The sequence below is a fragment of the Seriola aureovittata genome, chromosome 7 (assembly GCF_021018895.1).
Source record: "Seriola aureovittata isolate HTS-2021-v1 ecotype China chromosome 7, ASM2101889v1, whole genome shotgun sequence".
In the NCBI taxonomy this organism is placed as follows: domain Eukaryota; kingdom Metazoa; phylum Chordata; class Actinopteri; order Carangiformes; family Carangidae; genus Seriola; species Seriola aureovittata.
Window position 1 is genome coordinate 2,669,781 of NC_079370.1, and position 23,890 is coordinate 2,693,670.

At 41.2% G+C, this 23,890-nt stretch overlaps 2 protein-coding genes across 2 annotated transcripts in view; both read right to left on the reverse strand.

Moving 5' to 3' along the window:
- agmo (alkylglycerol monooxygenase) overlaps positions 1–2,804 on the reverse strand; it is a 47,430-nt gene extending 44,626 nt beyond the window's left edge. The window contains exon 1 of the mRNA XM_056380968.1: positions 2,330–2,804. Within this exon, the coding sequence (XP_056236943.1) occupies positions 2,330–2,449 (120 nt within the window). The 5' untranslated portion in view covers positions 2,450–2,804. The remainder of the gene's footprint in view (positions 1–2,329) is intronic.
- A 2,674-nt stretch (positions 2,805–5,478) lies between these two features.
- On the reverse strand, positions 5,479–15,469 carry meox2a (mesenchyme homeobox 2a). The gene is made up of 3 exons (XM_056381757.1): positions 14,366–15,469; positions 9,709–9,881; positions 5,479–6,468 (listed from the first exon to the last, which is right to left on the reverse strand). Exons 1-3 carry the CDS (start codon positions 14,916–14,918, stop codon positions 6,250–6,252), a joined length of 945 nt encoding a protein of 314 aa, XP_056237732.1. The 5' UTR covers positions 14,919–15,469; the 3' UTR covers positions 5,479–6,249.
- Positions 15,470–23,890: the final 8,421 nt, after the last annotated feature.

Below are 23,890 nucleotides of genomic sequence, written 5' to 3' on the forward strand. Positions count from 1 at the left end.
GCCAAAAACATGTAGACTGACAATACACTTTTATCACAGCTGTCTGAGTAATATTGTGTTTGCATTCAATTCACCGAAAAAGCTGAGAGACCTGGAAACAACCCGCAAAGTCATAACTCCAAACAACTCCAAAATTAGAAGATTGTGTTTTGTTTTTTTACTAATTAATTTGGCCTGTTGGGATCAGAGAACAACGGTTGTGCAGAATAATTAATGACGCAAACTGTAAACAGTGCTGAGTCACAAACTCCTCTCTCACTCACACACACACACACACACACACACCCATGCTAACTTTTATCACCACCAAGCCCTGCAGCAATAACAAATTTGTTTAATCATGTTTGGTAGTGGATTATAAGGACTCCTGCTGTGGGGGTAATTGTTCTCCTCCCCTGATGTGCCCCATAAAACCTCATAACAAACATGTGCTGTTAAAACCTGCACCAGACATTCGCCATAATAAAAGACAAACGAGACACCGTAAACTGACAGTGAGAAGCAGGAGAAACCCCCGACTTCTTTAACTTAAGTGATTATGTAGATTTACTTAAGTTCTGCACTTAAATACAGTTTTGAGGCCGAGGCCTTCTTTTCCTCACTGCATGTACTTCATGACTTTAGTTCCAGTATAAGATACAAGCACCAGTGTAACTGTGTTGTCATTGAGAAGTGAGACTGAGGGTTGAACATTAATCTGCTTGTTATTTTCTCTATTAATCGATCGGTGTTAAAACTGCCTGTGCAGCCGTAGGAGATGAGATTTAAATGTCTTGATATTCAGTTTTATATAATGTGCAGTATGACAAACAAAAGCATCATATCCACACATTTCACAGCTGGAGCCTGCAAATATTTGACATCTTTACTTAAAGAAATGACCAGAAGTTTAAACAAGACTTCATCAAAACCCTCATCAGGAATATGCTGACAAAAAATGACTAAAACAACTGATCACTTATCAAAAAAATTGCTTATAAATTTGATGTAGATGATTATTCTACTGCCTGTTACAGCTCTGGTCAAACTGGTAAGTGTTGGGACTGTGTAAACCCTTTACCTCAGGCTAAGTTATTGCACCGGTGCTTGTGTTTGGACGTCATTTTACATCTGCACGTTATTTACTCAGACAAGAAAGTGTGTTGAAATTCCTGATTACGGTATCAAAGTGTCCTTTCATATCTGAAACTTGTAGAGAAAGATAAATGAGCTGAATAGCAGCCACATTTATACAGCCTTACTATCTCAGCTGGTGACATAATTACCAGCTTTACTTTAATTACAATATAATAAATCACCAAACAGGTCCACTCAAAAACTTCCTTGTCTCTTCCCTGAAAAACTGGTCTCAGTTTGTTCCTGTATTCACTTACTACTAGTATGAACTGAAGTTAGTGACTCACATTCCTCTGGAAGTTTTAGATTCTTTAAACTCGCTTCGTGTTTGTTTTGTGTCTGTGTGTGAGAAGACTGTTTCATGTGACTGATTTGTCTTTGGCATACAGTTTGTAACCTGCTCTCTCGGGTCTCATTTGCACAACGATTATCTTTATCTCAGCAAGACTGAACAAATAAATCTTAACCTAACTAACTTAGCAGGTTAACATAATATAAGATTATAAAATATGGCTGCTCCTGGAAAAAAAAAAAGAAGCCTGTTTTTGGCTTTAGAGAAAGTTTGGGGAAGGGAAAAAGTTTGGATAAGTTTCTTCAGTCCAGCAGAGAAGTGTGTAAACCTACAACTGATTTTAAAATAAGCCTTTAGTCATATGGGTTAGTCTACTGCCATGTAATTAATACATATTCAAACTGCTTGCCAAAAAATCTGCACGTGAGGAGCTTGATCTATATTAGAAAAAAACACAATTGCATTTTTGTGTTTTATGCAGATGTATTGAATTATGTAACAGAGCTGACGTGTTGTCTTTGTCCCTTTAACCCTGAGTAAAGACAGAAAAAGAAAGGGGCTGGGGTGAGGGGCGTTTGTGGGTTTGAGTCTATGACTTTTAAACAGAAATCAATTCTCTTCAAAACCAAACATGAACTTGTTAAGAGAGGCTTTATCTTTCACAAAAACACAACTGGTGAGGGAATATTTGTTGTGGTAACTTGGGATATTTGCCAAAAATATATGGCCCACTTTTGCTGAATCCATTCCAATAAAAAGATAAAAAAATAAAAGCAAAAGAAAAGGAAAACGCTTTGATTTCTTCTACTACAGTAAATCACAGTAAAGGTCGCCTGAGGGAAGAGGGGGAGGACTCGTTTGACATTTGCACAACAAATCATCACATTTATTAGAAGTGAGTGAGAGCGATGTGATACCCACCTGCTGCACATACTGAGGAACATCCTCCACTTTCTCAAAGGACGACTCATTCGGTGTGAGCATCAAAAACATGGCCCGGACCCCCGTGGACACCGAACCGGGCACCGCCGCTTCAGCCATAGCCAGTCCCCGGCTGTGCTCCAGGGTGAGCTTCTGTTACCTGTGCAGGTGTTTCACACTGAAGGCTCAGCTCCTGCACGAACCGGTCTCCTCTTTCCACCGTTTCACAGCCGTGTTTTTGTCTGTCTCGAGTTTTAAGTAGGTCAGTTTGTGAAACGGAGAGCGTGTCAGCTCAGGAGCGAACTTCTCACACACAGGAAACCGAGTCCGTGTCGCTTTAAAGCGGCTGCAGGATTCAGTTACTGCGACCATTTACCTTCTAATCCCGCTTCTTTTATAGGCGGCGAATTTACCTTTGGTCAGCACCGGCCAGGGCACTTCCAGGTGTCGCGTTCCCGAGTGGCTTTATCTCGCGAGAGTTCGTGGTTATGTAATAGAGTTTTCTATCTGGTCATGCATGATCAGTCTTTGTTTGACTGGTGTTATTTCTTTTTTTTTTTTTTTTTAAAAGGATTTGGATGTAAAAGGTGCTTGAAGCATTGATACTCAACAGGGCCGGAAGTAAAAACAAAAAGTTCCCCGCCCCCTTTCCCTCCTCAAGTTTTTTTTTTTCCTAATTTTAACCAAAAATAAAGTTCAAATGTCTTTGTATATTTTTGTTTCCAACAATATTATAATATGAACCTTCATTCCTCAATATATAGCTGGCACTTGAAAAGTTTAACAGTTGAGCACTTCTAGCTAAAGTTTTGCTATCGCTACATAGCTAACGTTAGCTTTAGCGGCCGCTTACTTACCAGTCTAGAAGAAATGTTACGAACAAACTTCACTCGTTTACTCAACGACAGCTTCCTCCAGTGGATAAAAGCAAACCTCTTGTTTTGCTTATATTTCTAACCCTTTTTTTCTTCTAATAAAGTTAGCATGCTAACAAGCTAGCCCCGGCCCGGTCGGCCAAATCTCGTCACTTCCCCAAATCTCGTCACTTCCCCAAATCTCGTCACTGTAGCCTCCAGGCGGCTCAGAGAACGCAGTATAACCTCTTGTATTATAAGCACAACAATGACAGAAGCCCTTGGCAAGACTGGTAAGTAAACAGCTGTTGATGCTAACGTTAGCTATGTAGCAAGAGCAAAACTTACAAATAGCTCCTTTAAACCTGCGGTAAACTAAGATATCTTCCCGTTTGTCTATATATTTATTTCATTTATGCAGGAGCTGGAGCGGTCAGTGTTATTAAATGGAGGTGCTTAATTGTTTGCAAATTATTGTTCTGCTTTTGTGCAGGTGGATTTTGTAACAGAGCCGACTGTTACCAATGTTTCCAGTCTATGTGCTAAGCTAAGCTAATCGACCGCTGCCTGCTGCCTTATATTTAAGAGACCTATATGAAAGTTTTATCAGTCTTCTTATCTACTCACCGCCAGAAAGCGAATTAGAGTATTTTCCAAAATGTAAAACTGTTACTTTCATATTAGTCTTAAAAAAGAGATTAGCTTCTAAAATATCCACCATGTGGAAGTTTTTAGTTGTAGTGGGTAAACTCCCCTCAGATTGATAAAATTCCCAGAAAATATACAGAGGACATTAACTGTGTGTCCTCAATGAAAGCCACAGACCTGGTACTCACAGCAAAGAAGAGTTTAGAGAAACCCATAATCAGATCAGGTTTGTCAGACCAGATGGAAAAGTAACTGAGGGGAGAAGGAAAGACGAATAACAATAAAGGGAAAAAGTTTTGTACAGGCTGAGGACACTTTTTTTTAACTCTTTATACACAGGAATGACTAAAGGTCGTGTTATTAAGCAGCAACAAGGATATTTTTCAAAGTTATTGATAAAAACATTTTGGAGATAACACATTTTCTCAGCTTAAATATCACAAATCTACCCATCAGACAAGTTTACTTCAGTTATACCCTTAAAGACTGTAGATTAATTCATAATAAACATTATCAGGCTAGTATCTACCCTGTCCATTGTTGATAAGGGTTCTTTGATGAATGGCAAGGAGAGGCCAGTAGCCAAAGAGCGTTGAGGTGATAGTTGGATGGTAAAACTGCTTGTGAGTGTGGCTGTCAGGTAAAAACACTTTACATTTCCTACGTGGTCAGCACATTATATAAGCCACTTCTTGTCCAGTGTAAACCAGCCCTTAGCTTGCAGAGGGTTCATCCTTTGACACACTTAGATATAAGGCCTGGTTACACAGCTGAGTATCTGCTCTTCACCTGGGTGCAGGTGGGATTCAAGGACAGGTTAGACGATAGTGTCACCTGTTACAGGGCCCAGTAGATTGATGAATGCAGAGCCTGATAACTCCCTAATGATCAAATGGTCAAAACATCATTTAACATTGCGGTGCTTCCATAGACTGTCACTTACTATCAGGAGAAGATACAAAAATTAGTGGATTCCCCTAATTGTGCTTGCTCGTCTTATGATCACGGAGCTCATGTTAAAACAGGACTCTAGTCACACTGTAATTTAAATGCACATATTGACGGTTTTAAGCCAAACGTTCTTAATTTGTTTTGTTTTTTTCAGCTGGCCGCTGCAGGTGAAGATTGTGTGTTTTGACTTATACTTTTAAGTTTATACTGTGTTTAAGTTAGTGTATTGAGGCCCAGTGGAAAAAGAAGAGGTGAATGTCCTCAATAGTTTTCACTGAACTGCAGTTGCAGTGTTTAAAATATGGATCCCATTCATCATGGATCATGGATTGCTTCGGGGGAAAGAAGAAAAAAAAAACAGACAAACCTCACATGCCGTGTGAGGTGCCTCCTCAAACAAATTAGAATGCACAATCATAATGTGGTGAAAGACGAGATCAAGTCATGAAATTATTTTCAACTGGATTTTGTAACAGAATACGATCCTTTGCGGGTTCTCTCTCTCTGAGTCTTGGCAGGAATCCTGACCTTACCCCGAGGCAAAGGTGAATTTAGCATGCGCCCCCATCACCAGCTTTCTACACTCTGTGCAATGTTTAATTCATCTCAGCCTCACTTCATGAAACACAAATACAGCAGCCTGGATTCATCTGGATGAATGGATGCACAGATGGAAAGACATGAAATCATAAGAAATTCCATTTACCACTGGTTAAATTTTATTCAATTTGCAACTGTCCCTGAAAAAAGATTTAATAAAATGCTTCTTTCAGGTTTCAGATTTGTTTACAAAATGTCATCACCAGGCAGAAAACTAAAGAACTGTCAGTGTTTATTACTGCATGAGCTGAATAGTGTGGGTATAAAATTATTGTTAAGGTAAGACAATACTGAGGAATATTTACAGATCATTTATATTAGCTAGGCAAATTTGACCTCCTGGCACTTGATTTGATCAATATCTCAATTACATTGTAATTTACATTTTATACAGTAGAAACTGATTGAGGCGCAGACTGTATGTTCAACAGTGCAAATCAAAGCCGCAGCCTGCTTCTCTCAAGGCACACAACATGGAATGTTTACAACAGTTTGACTAAATATGATTTCCAAAATGTAAATTTCTGTAGCCAAAACGTCACATTTCAATATTTATAATATTCTTTTTTTTGACACTTATAAAGGAAATTTTTAACCAATGGCATTTTGAAATATTTCACCATCTTGCTTTATGTGCTCAGTTCTTGAAATATACATTTTGCCTGCATGATGACTGTATTCTCTAACACACATCATTCCACTGTACATTTGTACACTTATTTAGCATCGTTGTATGACGATGGCGAATCAGCAAACAGCAGTCCTTCTAAGGACAGTCCTGAGGCAGAGGCAGGGCCTGTACTCGGAGGGGGAGGGGCAGGGGGGGCGGTGGGTGGGTGGGTGGGGGGTGGCGGGTGTGTGTATGCATCATAAGTGAGCGTGCTCGGAGCTCTGGTCGCTGTCGTGACTGTCCTCGTTGGCTAAGGAGTCCGTCGAGTGGTGGAGCGCTGCGATGCCAGAGAACTCTGACGGCAGCAAAGTCCCCTTTTTCACGTTCACCAGTTCTTTCTCCCGAGCTGCTGCCCCCTGCTGGCCGCCCTTCACCCTTTTCCACTTCATCCTCCGGTTCTGGAACCACACCTTCACCTACGTGGTGAAGTAGACAGAAAGTGTCAAAAGCATTGCTCTTAAGCAGAGAGCAAACTGTCACAAAAAAATAATCAAGAAGCAATTAGGAAGCTTTACAGCTTGACAGCAACTTTCTCCAAAAGTTTGGCAGCTATTTCTACTGCAGCAATTATGTGTGCATGTACTGTTCCATCTGCCACTTGGCGTCTACCTGTTTTTCCCTGACTCAACAGCCTCAACCGTATTTACGTCTCTCAGATTGATGATTAAGCTGTTGCTTAAAAAGGTTTGCACGTCAAGTAGCAGCAGAGGCTCCCTGAGTGTCGACACATGCGCCTGAGTGGAGGGGGAGGAGGAGGAGGGATGGGGTGGGGGGTGGGGGGTGGCGCACAGGGTGGGGGTGGGTTTATTTTTGGGGAGTGTCATTCCGAGGGGACCGAGTGGTCACATGGTGAGGAAGTTAGTTGACAGCACAAACGTTTGTCTTACACGTCAGGGGCGTACGCCGTGCTGAGTATCGCTTCGGATTCTTTACAAGCCTCTGGGCCTTTTCTGAGAGCAGGAGGGGGGACGGGGGGACGGGGGGGGGTGGGGGGGGGGACGGGGTGGTGGGGGGTGAGAGAGGACTCCAGCAAGGGATCGCTTATTTATGCCAGGCTCTAATGTCAAACCAAACATGTGATCCTCAAGGCTTCCGTGCACACACACGCTCTTGCACACTCACAACACATCACACCATAGTCCTGACCTCTACGTCCATTTTAACCCTCGATAGTTCGTTTAAGCATCCATTAGCATTAACAGGCCGCTCAACGTCTTCACTTTTACACCATGAAACAGGCCAAAAAACACAATACTGATAATGAAATACATGATTAAAACACAGCAAGCACTGGACTGCTGTGATTTGGTTTGCAACCTTTAATCACAGCTAGACAGCTAGCTTAAAACTGAGCTAAATTTAGCTGAAAGATGACATCTAGGTTAGTCACAGCAGTTGTTTTATCAGCATTTCAGTGACTACACTTCAGCGTGTAATTACTACCCACTTCACTCTGAGATTTAGTCCTTTAAATGCTGTTAAAACAATAGTTATATGTAACTTACAGGTCTAAAACAACATTCACTTTACAACTAAATTTTATGGTTTTGATTTAGTTATTTACAAAAATAAAAATGTTTGTGCACTGGTAATATTTCAATCCAAAACTTACATCTTGAAGTCTTTACTTTTTCTTTCCTATTCTGGTTTAAACTCTCAACCTACAGCAACCTAGGCCCCTGTAGCTCCACCTCTGCCATCTTTGAAAATACTCCAGTTTTCACGGCATAGAACATCCATCAAACTTCTCCAAACAGCTCATGCAGCATAAATCAAACGCCGTGGCCAACTGATTGTAATGCCAATATTTACCTCACTATCTCCTGCTGTATAATTTCCCCCCGACAAAGCTGAGGTCACACACAACTTGTGCTGCATGAGCTGCAGAAATTTCATGCACATTTAATGCTGCTTCGAGCCACAAAAAGATTAATTGCAACGGTCTGGGAGAAAGCTGAAGTGGAATTATGGTGGCTCTCTGTGCTCGGTGGCCCTGTGGAGTTAAATGGAGCTTTGCCTGACGTGCTGGTATTAAGATGTATTCCTTCAAAGTTTTTTTTTTTTTTAAGTTTTGTAATATTAAGCAAAAGCAGATGATCACTTACACAGTCTGATATCACTTTTCATGTCACAGTTTCCAGTTGCTTTTCGGATTGATGAGTCAGATCTTAAATGTGACTGAGCAGGTTTACAACTCACTTTACTTGGAGAGGCCATTAAAACACACCTGCAGACAATTTCATTCACTGGGAGATTCCTTTTTGTGACGTTTTTATCCGACACCCCTCACACAGAACCACGAGTGTTTTCTGTGTATTTTTAGAGCGGGGAACTAAACCCCAAACCCTGACAGCACCACTGATGTTTTCAGCTCACTGGGCCGCAGCAAAACGGATCGATAGTCTACTGGGACTATGTGCTGAATGCATTAACTAAAGGAAAGCAGTGATGGTTATAAAGACATTTAAAGTCTGTAAACTTCAGGTTTGTGCCAACTCTCGGTTCATTTAAATCAACAGTTTTGATTTTTCTTTTGATAACTGCCTTTATTAAATTAAAGTTGGGACTATTTATTCATATCTTGTGCTTTTTATGCTACTCTTTTAATTCCTATGATGTCTGTTTCTTTTGTCTCGTGTTTCTTGTATATCTCATCTTGTTTTGAATTATATAAAGCACTTTAAATTGCCTTGTTGTCGACTGTACAAATAAACCTGCCTTGCCTATAGACCAGCTTTCTCACAGGCTGACATTTTATTAAGGAAAAGCATGTGTAACCAATAACATCAATAATGGCTCCGTTCCATTTAGGTGTCCCAGTAATCTGTGCCATTGAAGCAGCATGCACAATAAAAACAGCAGGGTCTAGATGCTAAATGGAATGCAGCCATTGCTGTTGTTGTTAGTTATACGAATTAAAATGTTGACATGGAGAAAGGTCTACTACAGTAGAGGACTTATGTCAGTTCATCAGCAAGTTTTGTAGTTTTTTTTTTAACTTGGTTAATGCAATTATTAATAATTATTAACATAGCGTGACATAAGATAAATAAATCTTTACAAACACTTGATCTATGAGGCTCACACATTGTATATCCTTGGGATCTTAAGTTGTGCGGTATCACCTGAAACGCCCCAGTCTGTCCTTCACATTCAGTTCATCACGCTGTAAAATATCACTGGCAAGGTGTCAACTAAGTGTGACTTACAGCTTCCAAACGGGTGTCAGAGAACAACAGGCTGAACGCCGTTTCCTTCCCCCAACCATTTGTCTCCTGTTATTTATTTCATGTGCCTGCATTTTTACAGCAACGCGGCCCACGCTCTGAGACCAATCTGGGTTTGCAGGGGCAGTGGGAAAGAGGAAGTGGCTTGCTAGACAGCACTTCCTTCAGCCCGTCTCCCCGTCTTTACTGTGGCCCGCCTGAAAGAATAGACAGGAACATCTGGAATATGATAGTCCCGTCACACAACCACATCTGGAGCACAATAGCCCCTCGCACCAAAGTTACAAAAACACAGTAGCGAGCTGAAAAGCCTCGTCGCTGTCCCGGGGCCACCTCTGTTTTCACAACATGGCATTAATGTGCTAATGTGGGGGGGTTCAATAATATCTGAACCTAAGGGGAAACCAGCAGCTGTGGGTAGGCACATACTTGTCTTTCAGTGAGGTCGAGATTGACGGCGATCTCATAGCGCCTTAGTCTGGTTAGGTAGTTGTGGTGGGCGAACTCGGCCTCCAGTTCTCGGATCTGCTCCTTGGTGAACGCCGTCCTCTCCTTCCTGGGCTTGCTGCTCACGTCTGACTTGTAATTCCCGTCCTGGGACTCTGAAACCAAACACCACACAGGTTTCTGTTCCACTCAGGGCAGATTTATATGCAACAAAAATAAAAATAAAGCCAATCTTATGTGGCAGGTGCGAGTCAGCAGGGGGAAGAAAAGAGGCAAGGTAAGGGAAACAATGGGAGCTGTCAATCACACTTTATTGTTCAGTCATTGTTTATGAACACTTTAAGTGGCTGGAAAGACTCACGGGCGGCTACACATGTGTGCCTGACTGTGGCAGCTGTGCTGTTACAATAAGCTGGCTTTTACACTGCCGACATGGATTTAATTTGTCTTTGTCTTAAAGGAATCTGCTTCTACAGCCATGTTTTTTAAATATGAAACAAAGCAGCTCTGCAGGATACATATTTCTTTCTTATTTAAAAACTCCTCCTTTGGTGGTAAAACCTGCCGAAGTACCACTACAACTATTTTTTTCTTTTCTTTTTCAGCAAAACAATAATTCCTGTGGTCATAAGATGAACATTTCTTAAAAAAAAAAAAAAAGAAAAAAGACAAAAAAAAAATAGCATAGCAAAACATTATGCATGTGTAACATAAAACGTTAATTGAAAGCATGCTGTGGAAATGTAATAGTGTATTTCCCTCTAATGAAAATAAGAAAATATAAAAGAATACATGTGTGAGCAACAAATACAAATTTAATGCGTTTCCTAAAGAAAAATGTGGGAGATATAAATATAAATATAAAAATATATATATATATAAATAAAAATCCCCAGAATGTGTCATCTCCACTTCAGCTCATCAACCCGGAAAATACTTTTTGTTTTGGCTTTTCCGAAGAAAACTTTCCGTAGAAAACACGCATGGTTAATTTACCCTCCAAAACTTTCCTATTGTGAGCAGCCCTTCGTGGTTTCGCTGTTGGGCACGCTTCAGTTGCACATTGCACTCGGAGGCAGCAGCGATTGCATGCAAATTCATCTGCGGTCCTGTTCTGTAGAGTGTGTTAATGCTGCAGGCCTGTGTCAAGCCAAACTGTAAATAGTCCTGCAGTGCGAAGTTTCTGCAGCCACGTCAGAGGAGGAGAAACTATCTCTTCACCTAAGCTGTCTCTCCGGAGGGACCCCTGTTGGTCCTGTTTTTCTGCCAGAAAGAGGATCTTCCTTCTAATTAAGTGTGTGTGTTTTTTTTCAGACCAAATAACTCCCTTGAGAGGCTGAGGAGAAGATGAGGGAAAACTGAAACTGCTCTACAAAAGTTATATTTGTATGGCACTTGCACAGTTTTAGAGCCAAGGACAAACAAAACAGATATATAAACTGCAAGAATTCCCACACGAATTTTATGAAATGAAACAGATCATTGCTTGACCCGCAGCCTGTGTCCGGCTCCCCCCTTGACCTTGCCTCTCTCTCCCTGTAATTTCAAACCGAGCGATTCCAAACAGTGTGTGGCTGATTGAAGCGGCCCTCGGACGTATTTACCCGCTCTCTCTCTGGTAAACACAGACACTGTGTAAAGAGAAATAAAAGAATAACACAGCCAGCTGCTTTCAGACCAGCAGCCCTGGAGTTAAAACGAGCGGCAGGCTTTTATGATACAGCCACTACACCACAGCAATTAGGTCCCCGCTGTAACTTTCATCTCTCCACAAAAAAGGAGGAATAATATGAGAAAAATACATGCACCCAGACGGGGCACGTCGTTTAGGGTTCCCAAATGAACTGGGCTCGGTGCAGGAGGGACCCTCTCCACAGCAAGAACGGACAGTCAAATCTCTGCGGATTTTCTGGTGAAGAATGAAATTAAATGCATCAGCACATCCCCAATGTTTTTTTCTAAAACTTGCCGCCAGCAAGAAGCTTTCAGCACCTCACGCTTCCTTTTTACAACACTGCCTCAACAAAATAAGACTTCAGGCACCTTTTATTGTTCCACACAGAAAATCTAGTAACTTTTTAAAGGACGACCACTCCCTTGACAGCGCTGGTCTATGCAAATATAACCCAGGAGCTCAGCGGACAGACACTCTGCAGGGCTTAAAAACACTTGCCCACAAGAAAATGAACAGGTTCCCCCAGAAACCAGACACCTGAAAATACCAAGGAGGTGGCTCATCTCATTAGCCCACCTTGTGGCCTTCCTTGAGGAAACAATCACAACTGAGCATTAGACACAGAAAGTTGAGATGCTTCATATTTGAGCAAAAAAAAAAAGAAAAAAAAAAAGAAAAGGGGGTGGGGGGGTAAAACTAAGAATGGAAATGAGCTCTCGGGTTTTGTTATTGTTTCTGTATCTAAATTCAGGTTTTGCTTAAGTTTCTGGTCCAGATGGTGAAACCCAATCAGGGCTCTATCTCATGCAACTGGCAGCAGTGTGATATTTAGACAGCTGATTGAGTCAGCAACCTAGCTAGCCCCCCTAATAATCAGCATGATTGGTGTTAGCGTGGAGAGAATGTACAGCACATGTAATGAGTATGCAGTAACTATTGTTACAGGGGACGAGGGATTTGGAGGCTGAGGCCGAGGTTTTCCAAATAATTTGACAAAGGAGGAAAGGAAATAGGAGTTGGTGTGTTGAATTTGTGAATTAGATATACTATTGCAGCATTTTGCATGTGGATAACGGGACATTTAGCACAAACAGAACTGTATGATTGAAGATTAAGCCTTCGAGCCTCTTGAAAAACTCTGATAGTGTTGGCATATTTCATATTGCATGATTCCTTTCTGATTTTTCAGCACATAACATCTGGAGTTCCTGTTAAATCAGTGAGTAATGAGGAGCTCTCTCTAGCATTTGGTATTATTACAAATACAAGTTTCCAGTGCAGTTATATTCCCTATCCATTACAGTCAGTTAAGAATTAGCCCTCTTATTATTTTTGCACATTTGAGTTGTGCAAACTGCAGCAGGGGAGGGAACACACACTACCCGAGATGATCAGCAGCATCCTGAGCGAAGAACTATTCACACGCAGTTATATCAGTCAGTGGTTAAAATGCAAGTGATTCGCTGTGCATACAAAGAGGCCTTTAAAAGGCTGCAAGATCAGCGCTGAGGGCCCGGCAATCCTCAAATGGATAGAGAGAGAACACCGAGCACACTTTCCCTGGAAAACTAAGAACTCTCACTAATATCACGTTCCCTGCGAGAACTCCCGCGACCCGGCCCCGGCAGTTTGTCATGCCGTGATTGATTATTGTGGTGACTGCAGGTTGGAAATGTTCTGCAGGTCATCAGGGAGGTGTTACCTATTTGACTACAGTCCTAGAGGAGGGATTTTTTTGTTTTTGAACCTCTTTGTGTTTTATATATTATCATTAATAGACAGCTTATATAATTCTGTGTCTGCCCCTCTTTAAGGAGAATATAAAATCTTAAAAACAGCTGCTTTATTTATGGTTAGAAACTGGCCAGGGATTATAAAGATTAAGGTCAGGACACCTGCAGCTGCCTGAAGGTGCCAAGTCACAATTTTTTACAAAATCACAGATTCCTTAACAACAAAAAGAGTGACCTTGAAGTTCATAGTGCAGGTGCACGTCACTGTAGAGAACATACACTCTGTCTGTTGAATATATGAAAGTAAACCTGTGTAATAAATCTCTCTGACTCTCTTTTAAGCTCTTTTCAGAGGAATGTGCTGGAATATTTTACTTAGGATAGTGAAATAATTTATAACCCATGAAAAAAAAGAACCAGAAAATATCTGATTTATTAATTGTTCTTTCATGTTGAATTAAATAAGATAAATTCATGTAGCACTCTATCAAGATACATACACTTGAAAATGACCTATGCAATCAGTGCCTTTGAACTTAGCAGTGATTTAGTCAAATGTGACACACTTTCATTTACTTCAGTAAACCTGAGTGATTTATTTTAACCACAAGATTTAGACGAGCAGAAAGCCTGAAAGCCTTCGGTCTGTCGGGTGTTTAGTGCGGCGCGAGGCGCCGGTGTAGTCTTTTACAATCCATGACATTAATTCTTTACTGTGTGCCTCATTTTCTGCCCTCTGAAGAGTATCGCAACAAACCAGATGTGATTTTTAAACAAAACATGGCAGCAGTCAGATGTGCCCACACAGTTATGATGTGGCCTTTGCTCCACGCTTCAGTCTGCCTGCTGCAACACCCTCGCTGCGTGTCAGCCAACACCTACAAACTGCTTTTCAGACAGTTTTTTGTTTTTCTATCAGAGCAGCAGAATCTCTGCAGTTATGTGCTGTTGAAAGATTTAGAATGACAAGTACAGATGTTTGTGTTATTCTTCAGCTCTGCTTGGAATTTCTTATAACACTGATATTTATGTGATGATGTTTATCTAACAAAAAGACTGAACAAAGACGTGCTGGGAACGCCTCAGAAGAATTTTACATTAAGGCTTTGGTTTTGATTTCTGTCCAAAGCAGCTTATTTATGAATCAGATTTGCAAAGGAATAAAATCTCTGCCATTAGGATTGTTCCAGTTTTTCACTCTCGGCTTAAACCTTGAAGTTTAAGTTCTTACCTGAACTGTCGCTTTTCCTCTTGCTGTTCCTCTTCTCAGCCTCAGCAGGTGACAGAGTCTGTCTGCCAAAGTCTGCAGGCACACAGGAGGCCCCTGTAGGGGTACTGCCACTGCCCAGACTGGGGGTGCTGGCACACATACTGGGCCCACCAGGATGACCCAGGTCTGGGGGTGTGGGCCCACTGTCGTGGGATGAGTGGGAGTGCGGGTGGCAAAGGTTGTGGCGTGCGGCACCACCAGGCGAAGGCATCTGTGGGATATGCCAAGATGTGTGGTGCTGAGGTGGGTGATGATGCTGCTGGGAGGGCAGGTGGCCGCGGTGGGGGTGGTGGTGGTGCTGCCCGGGAAACAGGCCGTCATCGGCCGGGTAGCTGGAGATGATACAGGGTGCTGGTGAGGAGGTGGAGGAAGAGGAGGATGAGGAGGCCAGGTCGGGGTAGGAGACGTGGTCCGAGCGTCCGTGCAGAGTCAGGGGAGACTGGGTGAAGGCGGGATGCAGGGCCTGCGCCGGGGCGTGGGGGCTCCGCAGACAGCCGAACAGTGTGTGATCCATCGCATGCAAACACACACGGCCCTCCAGGAAAGGTGAGAAGGGCAAGTGAAAAAGGGTAACGTTACTAAATCAACCAAAAACAAAAGATCACAAGCACATATCCAAGATGCTTCTCTTTTCCCCTTGACAAACCCAAAAACTTTTTCCTTCAATTCAAATAGTCACAGCAGAAAGCAAAGTGTGTTTTGAAATGGGTGTCCTGTGGTAATCCGGAGCGTGCGGCCAGTTGCCAGGCTGTACAGGATAAACAGTTAGCCCAGGATAAGCTTCAGCAGAGCCTCTCAGATGTCAGGAGGAACTGGGACTGGAGCTCGAGTCTGGGAGCAGAAGGAGGTTCCTAGGAACTGCAGAACGAGGGGAGCCGGCAGAGGGGATGTTATAAATAGGGTGTAATGTGAGAGGGAGGCTGGGTCACAGACTGCATACGCGCTACTGACCACATACATATGATCACCCTCCAAAAAGCACAGCACAATAAATCTGTACTATTAAAATGGCTGAGCCTCAGGAAAGAAGGCAATTTATTTTGGACTTGGATCTGACCTCCGGTGGCCATCTTTTTTCCCTGCAAGAAAACAGCCTTAATGGTTCATGGGTGTGGCTGGGGGAGGGGGGAGAGAGGGAGGGGAGGCGAGGGAGTGTGGAGAGATGGGGGGGCGGGGGGCGAGGTGTCAGGGGTTAACTCAGCATGTCACCCTGTCTTTGTCAGTTTTGACCCCTTTAAACACAGTTAGTCTTGTGCCAGTCGGCGAGGAAACTTGTTGCTTCAAAGTTTCCTTTGCACATGGTGTCGTCTGCTTGTGTCTCGTACTCCTGTGATGTAAAGAGCTCCAGATAATCTCTGTACTTCTATCTGCTACTTTAAAAGGAATATGAGAAGTTTTACTCAGAAATAATAATTAGAGAATAAAAAATATCATTTGCAGCGCAACAAGATCTAGTCTAAAATAAGTGTTAACATTTCGTCATCCAAGGAAGTATAATCTTTAAAATCAACCACAGTCCATTTTAATTCAGTACAACCAATCACTGTGTATCTTATTTTGAAATGAAGCGTCATCAAACCAATGAACACATCAATATAGGTACTAATTTTACCTTTGATACAAGATCGCAAAGGTCAGCAGCTTTAATTTAAAAAACATTGCATCAAATAAAAAGTTTCGGGCCACTTTAAAATTACTAATAATTACTGTAACAATAGTACACATTGAAAAGAACTATTTTAGATTTCAACTCAATCCTTTATCACTGTTTTAAATGAGTACGTGCAGACAGAAAATAATCTGTAGCTTGCGGAATTGAGAGTGACCAGAGGAAAAATCCCCAGTTTTATATAGTTTTATATAAAACTAAATATTTCAACCACCTACAACCTGAAAATACATGAAATAATCATGTCTCATATTGTCGGTCCTCACATCAGTGTCTCACTAAATCAGTTTGGTGATAAAAGTGTTAATTTCCAGTAGTGAAGTAGCCAGTAAACAGCTGGGAGTCTTTTATTCCTCTCTTATTATAATTATAATAATTATCATTATCATTATCACTATTATTTTTATTGTATGGATCTTTACCAAGACTCAAATAGAAATAAATATATTTGCGATCAAACTCATTTATATAACTTCTGATGCGAAAACAAACAATATATAAAACAAAATTATAAAATCGGGTTTTAGTCTACACAATTAAACAGTTGTATAATTGATATAGATAATAAAATTCAGATATAGTAAATAAATATTTCATACATCTTATTAGAAAATAAGGAAGAATAATCACCTGACGCACATATGCCCTTCCTCTCTAAATCCCTGAAACTCAAAACAATAAGACTGTCTATAACACTGTATACTGACAATAGTATAAATGCAGTGCAGATTAAAATCAAATAATATACAAAACAAAATGAAACTGTATGACTGTTTCAGAGTTTCCGTGGCTCAGACAGGTTTCACAGATGGACACTCACAATAAATCCACACTCTGGGGATCCGGGTGGACGACACAGGCTGTGCCACAGGCGCTGTGGGCCGCCTGAGAAAGGAAATTAATTCCTCTTTGAGAGAAAATTACTTTAACAGATAGCATGGCGGAGGCAGGCTGTAACTTTTGCCGCTGTGTCCCCCCTCCTTCCCCCCCACACACCACCAGTCCCTGCAAAGCCTCCAAAGGAAGGCAGCAGCAGCAGAGGCAGAGCAGCTGAGGAAAAGCACCTTAGGTGAGTGAGTGTCAAACTCTTCTACTGTTTACCTTACAAATTAAGGCTATTAGCAGGTTAGCCGAGGCGATATATTTGCTCAGGGCCTTGAGCAGGTATTAATACGCACGTGTTTCCAATCCTGGTCGCTGGTTTCGCAGCAGTGATGGCCTGTGGCGTGGGTGTTTTCAGTCAGTGCAAGCCTTCTCCCCTTGTGTGCAATATGAGGCAAAATCTCGCATTGTGTGAACAAGTGTGAGTGTGTTTGAGTGTGAAATAGGATTACATTGGTATATTGGGCCCATGCTGGACTTTTATTGTGAAAATATAAGGTGTCATGCAGTCATGTTGTCCACTTCTCAGATTATACACAATTATTGAATTTTATTTTCTTTAAATATTTATTCTTCCAATTTTAAAATGATCATTTTTTTCATGTATGCTTTTCTTCCCTAACATTCAACACATGTGGCACTTTAAGAGCTACTCACCCTCAAATAAATGCCATTAGTTTGAACTCAGTGAAGAATTTTTGTGTCCCATGATGGTGTAAATGTTGTTTCAGATGCTTTTCCAGTCTGAATTGAACTAAATCCAACTGGAAACTTTTTATTCGGACTTGGAAATACCCACATTTGAAGATATGTGAATATTGGCCTAAACCATCAGTGTCATAAATCTAAAACTACCTGTGTTGGCCTCCAAAAGCGCATATTTGTTGAACCCTATTATGTGATGACATGTGAAATGAAAAGGAGAATAAAAAAAGGTGAAGAGGTTATAAAGGTGAGTAGGTGTAACTCATATAAAGGGAATCAGTGGGAAAGCAGGCCCGCCGCCACCGCCGTCGATGTTGGTGTGCTTTGTGATGATCGTGCGAGGCCGGTGCAGTGGACAGAAACTGAAGGTAGACCAGCTGCTCCAACCTGTGGCTGTCAGTCACACAGGCAGGAAGGATTACAGCAAACACAGCTCAGTGCCACCGTCACCAAAAACAAACACGCAACTGCCACTTTAGTCTTTTTCTTACGAATTTCAAAGTTAACGTGGTCATTTACTGCGTGTTCTGGGTTTGGCCTTCACTGGAAAATAAGCAACCAAGCTCCTGGATAACAGGAGTGATCTCATCTGGCTTTTGCAGAGGTCAATCAAAAGATAACACAGTAGACAAGTAGTGTGGCCTCTGCATTAATTTGTATGTAAAAGCTCCAAAAACATAAAAAAACAAAGTATTACTTTACTTTAAGTCTTCTCTATTTATGACTTATGAGCATTAACATTAAATAAATGCTTTATAACACACTATACTGTGGCTGTAAGCAGATATAAGTGTTTATTTATGTATTTGTCAACAACTATAACTCCTCCTGTGTGCACCCATAAGTGGAGGCTGCTGTATAAGATAAAATACATTTTCACAGGAGACATTACAATTGACTAAATACTGTACATTCATAAAAAATTTAAATGTCCTTACAGCTGCTTTACAACGTCATCACTGTGTTGTTGTAAACCACTTATTACATGTTTGTATAATGCTTTATAAATAAAGTAAATGAAAGAATTAATGATAATGGTAAAAAATAAAGCGCACCAGCATAATAGTATCATATTTTCAGTCAGGGATTGACTGCATGAAACAATATGATAAAGTTTTATCCCTTTAGCTGTTTTAGTTGCCACTCGCTGCACACACTCTCCAAACTTTAACAGCCCCGGATGTGTAATATGCTTTACTGCAGACAGCTTTGATGTCGCTCTCGGCTTCAGTAGTATAATACGAGCATTTAAGAAGACCCAGTGTGTGTGTAATCATTATTAGACGTTTTCCTTTTTCTTTTTTTTTAATTCTCCAGCTAATATGGAAACATTTCAGAGCGTATAACACCCACTGAGCCCCTCTCTTGATATATAGCAGCATGCAGCCAAGTGCAGTAAGATTAGAATTGACGTGTTCTGTTGCAGCCGTAAACCTAATATATCCAAAGTAAGACGGTTGGCACAATAACAAATGTCATCCTTGTAAATAAACGGAAACCCGCAGGAGTTTGGCCTCCACCAGGAGCTTAAAGAGCAGAGATTTCTGTTGACATGTTTGAATTTAAAGGAAGAGTTTTACTCTCTACTGATGAGAGAGGTGAGATTTTCACCTTTTGGGAAACCTGATGTCTGCTCCTATTAAACAAAACGAAAGTTAGATTTAATTTGCACATTTCAGATAATTGCCTATAAGAAGGTTGTGTGTTTGAGGCCAAAGAATTCTAAAATATACGTCATTTTGGATAAAATATTCAGATGTTCACAAGCAAATTTAAAATATAAAAAATGAAATTTTTGCCATTATGTTTCATTTATTAATTAAAATAACCTCATCATGTGACAGTAGTGGAATATCTATCTAATGTTGCTCATCAGCCTCAGAGATTTCCTCCTCGGTTTGATCCTGCGACTAATAACAGAGCAGGGACAGTGACAGTGCTGCAGCGTTGAGACGAACATCTGCGGGCGGTGTGGAAACTGTCGTCGCCGCTCGCTTCCTTTTCAAAACTTCAGCCGCAGATTTACAGCCGTTGTCAGGAATATTGTCCATGTGGACGATAGCAGGATGTCAGTGATATATCACAAAGCGAGACAGTAAATGTTGTCTCCGTTTACAGCTCGATTACATGAGGAGAACAGCAGCCCTCTCGGGGAGTGACAGCTCGAATGCATAAAGGGGGAAAATGTTGACAGCTCTGAATGCATTTGTTATTTTGAATCTCATTTCCTCCGGCTTGAAATAGACAAAACCATCTGTGTGTTTACTGTGCAGCAGTTTGCATGAGACTTAATTATTCGGTATTTGCATGAGAGTGAAAAACAAATTAAAATTATGAGTTTTGTCTTTGGTATTTTTAATTTGTGTTTCTTCTGTATTATTATTATTTTTATTATTATTATTATTATTCTATCATGGTTTTACCAACTTTTTTGTATCATAAAATGTTTATTAAATATTTCTTAAAATTGATAAGTGGAGTTTTTCTTTTTTTTTAATCACTATTTGCTTTGGTAAGTTGTTTAAGAGCTGCATGAAATTTTTATTCATATTGGGATATTACTGCTGTCATGGGGAACCTTGCCGTACAATTTCTTTGTAATTTTTCAGCTAAATTAAACGATTATCTTGCAGCTGTGGGTGGGGAAAATAAATGACACTATAAGCTTATGAAATCATGAAAGTTGCAAACTAACATGGACACCAATCCAGAAACAGGCTGATTTTCTTTCTAAAAATCTGACATTTCAGAGATGTAACAGCTCTAATCTGATATCTCTATGAAAACTTGTCTTCTGAGTCTGTTTTTCTGCCCTAATGGAGTCATTTAACACACTTGCTGCTCTTAGGTGGCCATTTTCTGTGTCTGTAATGGCCGCGGACAGCCGGGGGTGAGATCATCATCTATAATGGGGGGCGGTTGGAGCCGCCTGGTGTGATGGTTCCCCTCCGCCTCCGGCTTGAAGGCACTGGAGCCTGAGTAGACGTGTGTGATGCTGTGCAGGGCCTCGCACCGAGTCAGACCACACCTCAAACAGCCCGGGGTCGCCACACTAAAACCTCCATTTAGATCTGGACCTGGTACAACCGCCAAAACCAAAAGCGGCACCAGCTCCAGCCAGCCACAGTGCTAGGCCCGTTCGTTTCCTCCAAGACTAAATTTGTAAAACGCCCTCCTTTCATTTCGCCCCCTTCACACTCCTCGCCGTCTTCAAGCGAGGCGGAATAAGTGCCAGGCAGGGAACAACTCCAGACTTCTCGATTTGTGAACGGGGCCATTAGTGACTTTTATATGTTCGATTGAATCGCCTGCCCGCCCACCTACCACTCAACCAAACCCACCCGGCGCGCTAAACTTCCTGCTCCACAACACTTGGGCACATGCAGAACACAGGTTTGGTCCAATGGCTGTGGAGGAGCTCTGGCCATATTGCATCACTCCGGCGTCCCTCTGATGGTCCAGCTTCGACATGCTGTTCCAATAAGGCAAATCATTCAGAAGAGTGAAGTCAACCTTTTATGATTTAACGGCTTCCTTCTCTCTTTAGGTTCCAGGGGGTTTCTGGATGATTCCCAGAGAATTTGTTCTGTTAAGTTACTGTATGGGGGACCGACCCATTTTCTGACTAATGTTAAGTCAATGTGTTAGGGCTGGTGAATCTCAATAACATTTAATTCAGACTCAGCGCCATCAGTTTCATACACGCTATAGGCATCGTCATGCAGACGGGTTAGTGATGGTGTTTGATTTGCAGCGCTGTCTCCAAGAAATTATACTTATACACTTACACGGATTTGCAACAGCAAATATGTTTTGAAGGAGACGTAACGATTCAGTTTTCTGTTAACATTATGAGGAAATGTTATTTATTAACGTATATGGCAAGCAGAAAAAATGATGAAAATGAACGCATGGTTCAATGTTCAGACAATGTATTTCATTGATTTTCTGCCAAAATATCAGATCAAAGCAGCTACAGCGTTATTAAACTTTAGGGCAGGATTGTCTTGGTTTAATACAGAAAATGTCTCCAGTCATTTGAGACACTATGTGTTTATTAACATTTAACTGAAACCAGGATCCTTCCATAACCTTCACCCACCACAGTGCTTTTGTTGCCTAACTGCACATGGGTCAGTCAGGATGGTGTAACCCTAACGCCGAGCGTAGCGCTTCATTCACTCACTCATATCCCAGACACAATGTTAAAAACAATCCAAACATAATGTCTAGGTGATGGGTTGTGATTTGTCACGTCTGAACTTTGGTTCAAGCTTCATCCAAGCAGATCTGAATTACGAATCAGATGATAATTCACAGAAAGTGCAGCTGGAAGAGTTGTCCACTAGTAGCCAGTCAGACTGTTGGTGAACTTTTGTTCTTTACACCTCAGAAACGTTCAGTGCGTTCAGCTGTAATGTTTGTTTATAGGAGCAAAGTTTGGTGCGGGTGCAGGTGTTTTGAAGAACTGTGGGTGTGTCTGTGCTTGATTGACACCTCACTCACTTTGTTGCACCTGTGTGGGCGGGACCACTTACACCCACTATCATTCTTATCAGTTCAGTCCACTGGCCTAGCAACACTTCAGTTCTCCAGTTTCAGCCGGACCAGATGTCTGATACGACAGAATGACTGAAAACATTTAATTTATTTTAGTAAATGTCAGCTCGTCACCGTCACTTATTTCTGATTTGGTGGCTGTCGTCTACTCTCTCTCTGCCTCTACTATCACTTGTATTAGCAGGGCTTTAAAACTCATTATATTTATTAATAGTTGCTGTTTCTCTACTCAGATTGCTTTGGTGCTCTTCTGGGGGAACACAGTTATAGGCCCACCTGGATTTCTGTCGTCTGCTGTTTAGTTTTTTAAAGTACTAAAAGTAATACGACTACTCTTATTACTACCGCCACTACTACCTCTATTAACAATAATATTAAAAATAAACTTTGCAAATGGACCAATTTTGGAAACAAAGCAAAAGAACATCAGTTGGCAACAATACAAACAAAAAGCAAAGTAGATACAGACCTGAATGTAAAGTGAAACTTTTAATGTTCAAAGCAGAAGTCACTCAGGTTTACTGAGTTGATGCTGCAGCTGAAAAAAAAAAACTTTTGACATTTTTCATAATTTTTAGGACAAGCATTTATTAGAGCTGCAGGTTGGAAGTATTACTGCCACTGAATCTGTGTTTGGGACATTTTCTGTCTTGTTCTTTGTTTTTTTTCTTTATGTTTTATTTTGTTGTATCATGTAAAGCTTATTTTTACGGTGGGTGGTTAGTCAGATGTCGATAAACTTGATCTTTGAGGTACATTGTGATGAATGGCTGTGGCAGTGATGTGATCTCACCCTGCTGATGCAGCTGTAGACTCTAATGATGGTCTTCATGCTATTTGAGTGGTTTTTTCCACCATGACAAGCACAAACCCAATGGGCTGACCTTTTTTGGACTGAAAGTTTAACAACAACATGGGGATTGGCACAATTCATGAATAATTTTGGTCTAAAAATGTTGACACAAGTTGACTAAGATGATGAGAGAAAAATCTCATGCTCAGGCTGCACAGTCACTGATCCATCCTTGTTAGTGTTGAAGCTCATGTGACCTGAGGACCTGAAGGTGCTGCAGTCTGCCCTGTCTGAGGTCACAGGAGGTGCAGTGTGCAGCAGGAGAACAGCGACCTCTACTGGCAGGTGATGAGAGAGGTGTGTGCGTGTGAGTGAATTACTTAATTACTACTACTGGTGATGCTTACCAAAGCAGCTATGACTAATGTCTGACCTGTGATGTGCTGCAGGATCTAAATTATAACATAACTCATTTATCACAATTCTGTACATATTTCTGAGGTTGAAAAACAAAATGATTTATATGTCAACTTTTTCTGAAGCTACAAAATCAGCATTTTCTTTAGTTGACTGACAGTTCATTTGTGGTATGATCCTAAGGCTTTGGAGACAATTTTGTGACCTCAAGGGGCTGAGAAATGGTCTCATGCCATGAAAAATGCAACAGAGGAAGGATCACCAGGGAAATGGGCAGAACCCTGCAGGCCTGTTTTCCTAAAAAGCCCCAGAAATACTGCATGCCCACTGGTCATAAATTATTTAATTGCACCACTTCCAATAAGTATAAAATACAAATAAGCCTCCAAGTAAGTGTCTACTATAGAGTATATTTCAACCCTCAGGAATAGTAGTTGTTGCCACAGTAACAAGTAATATA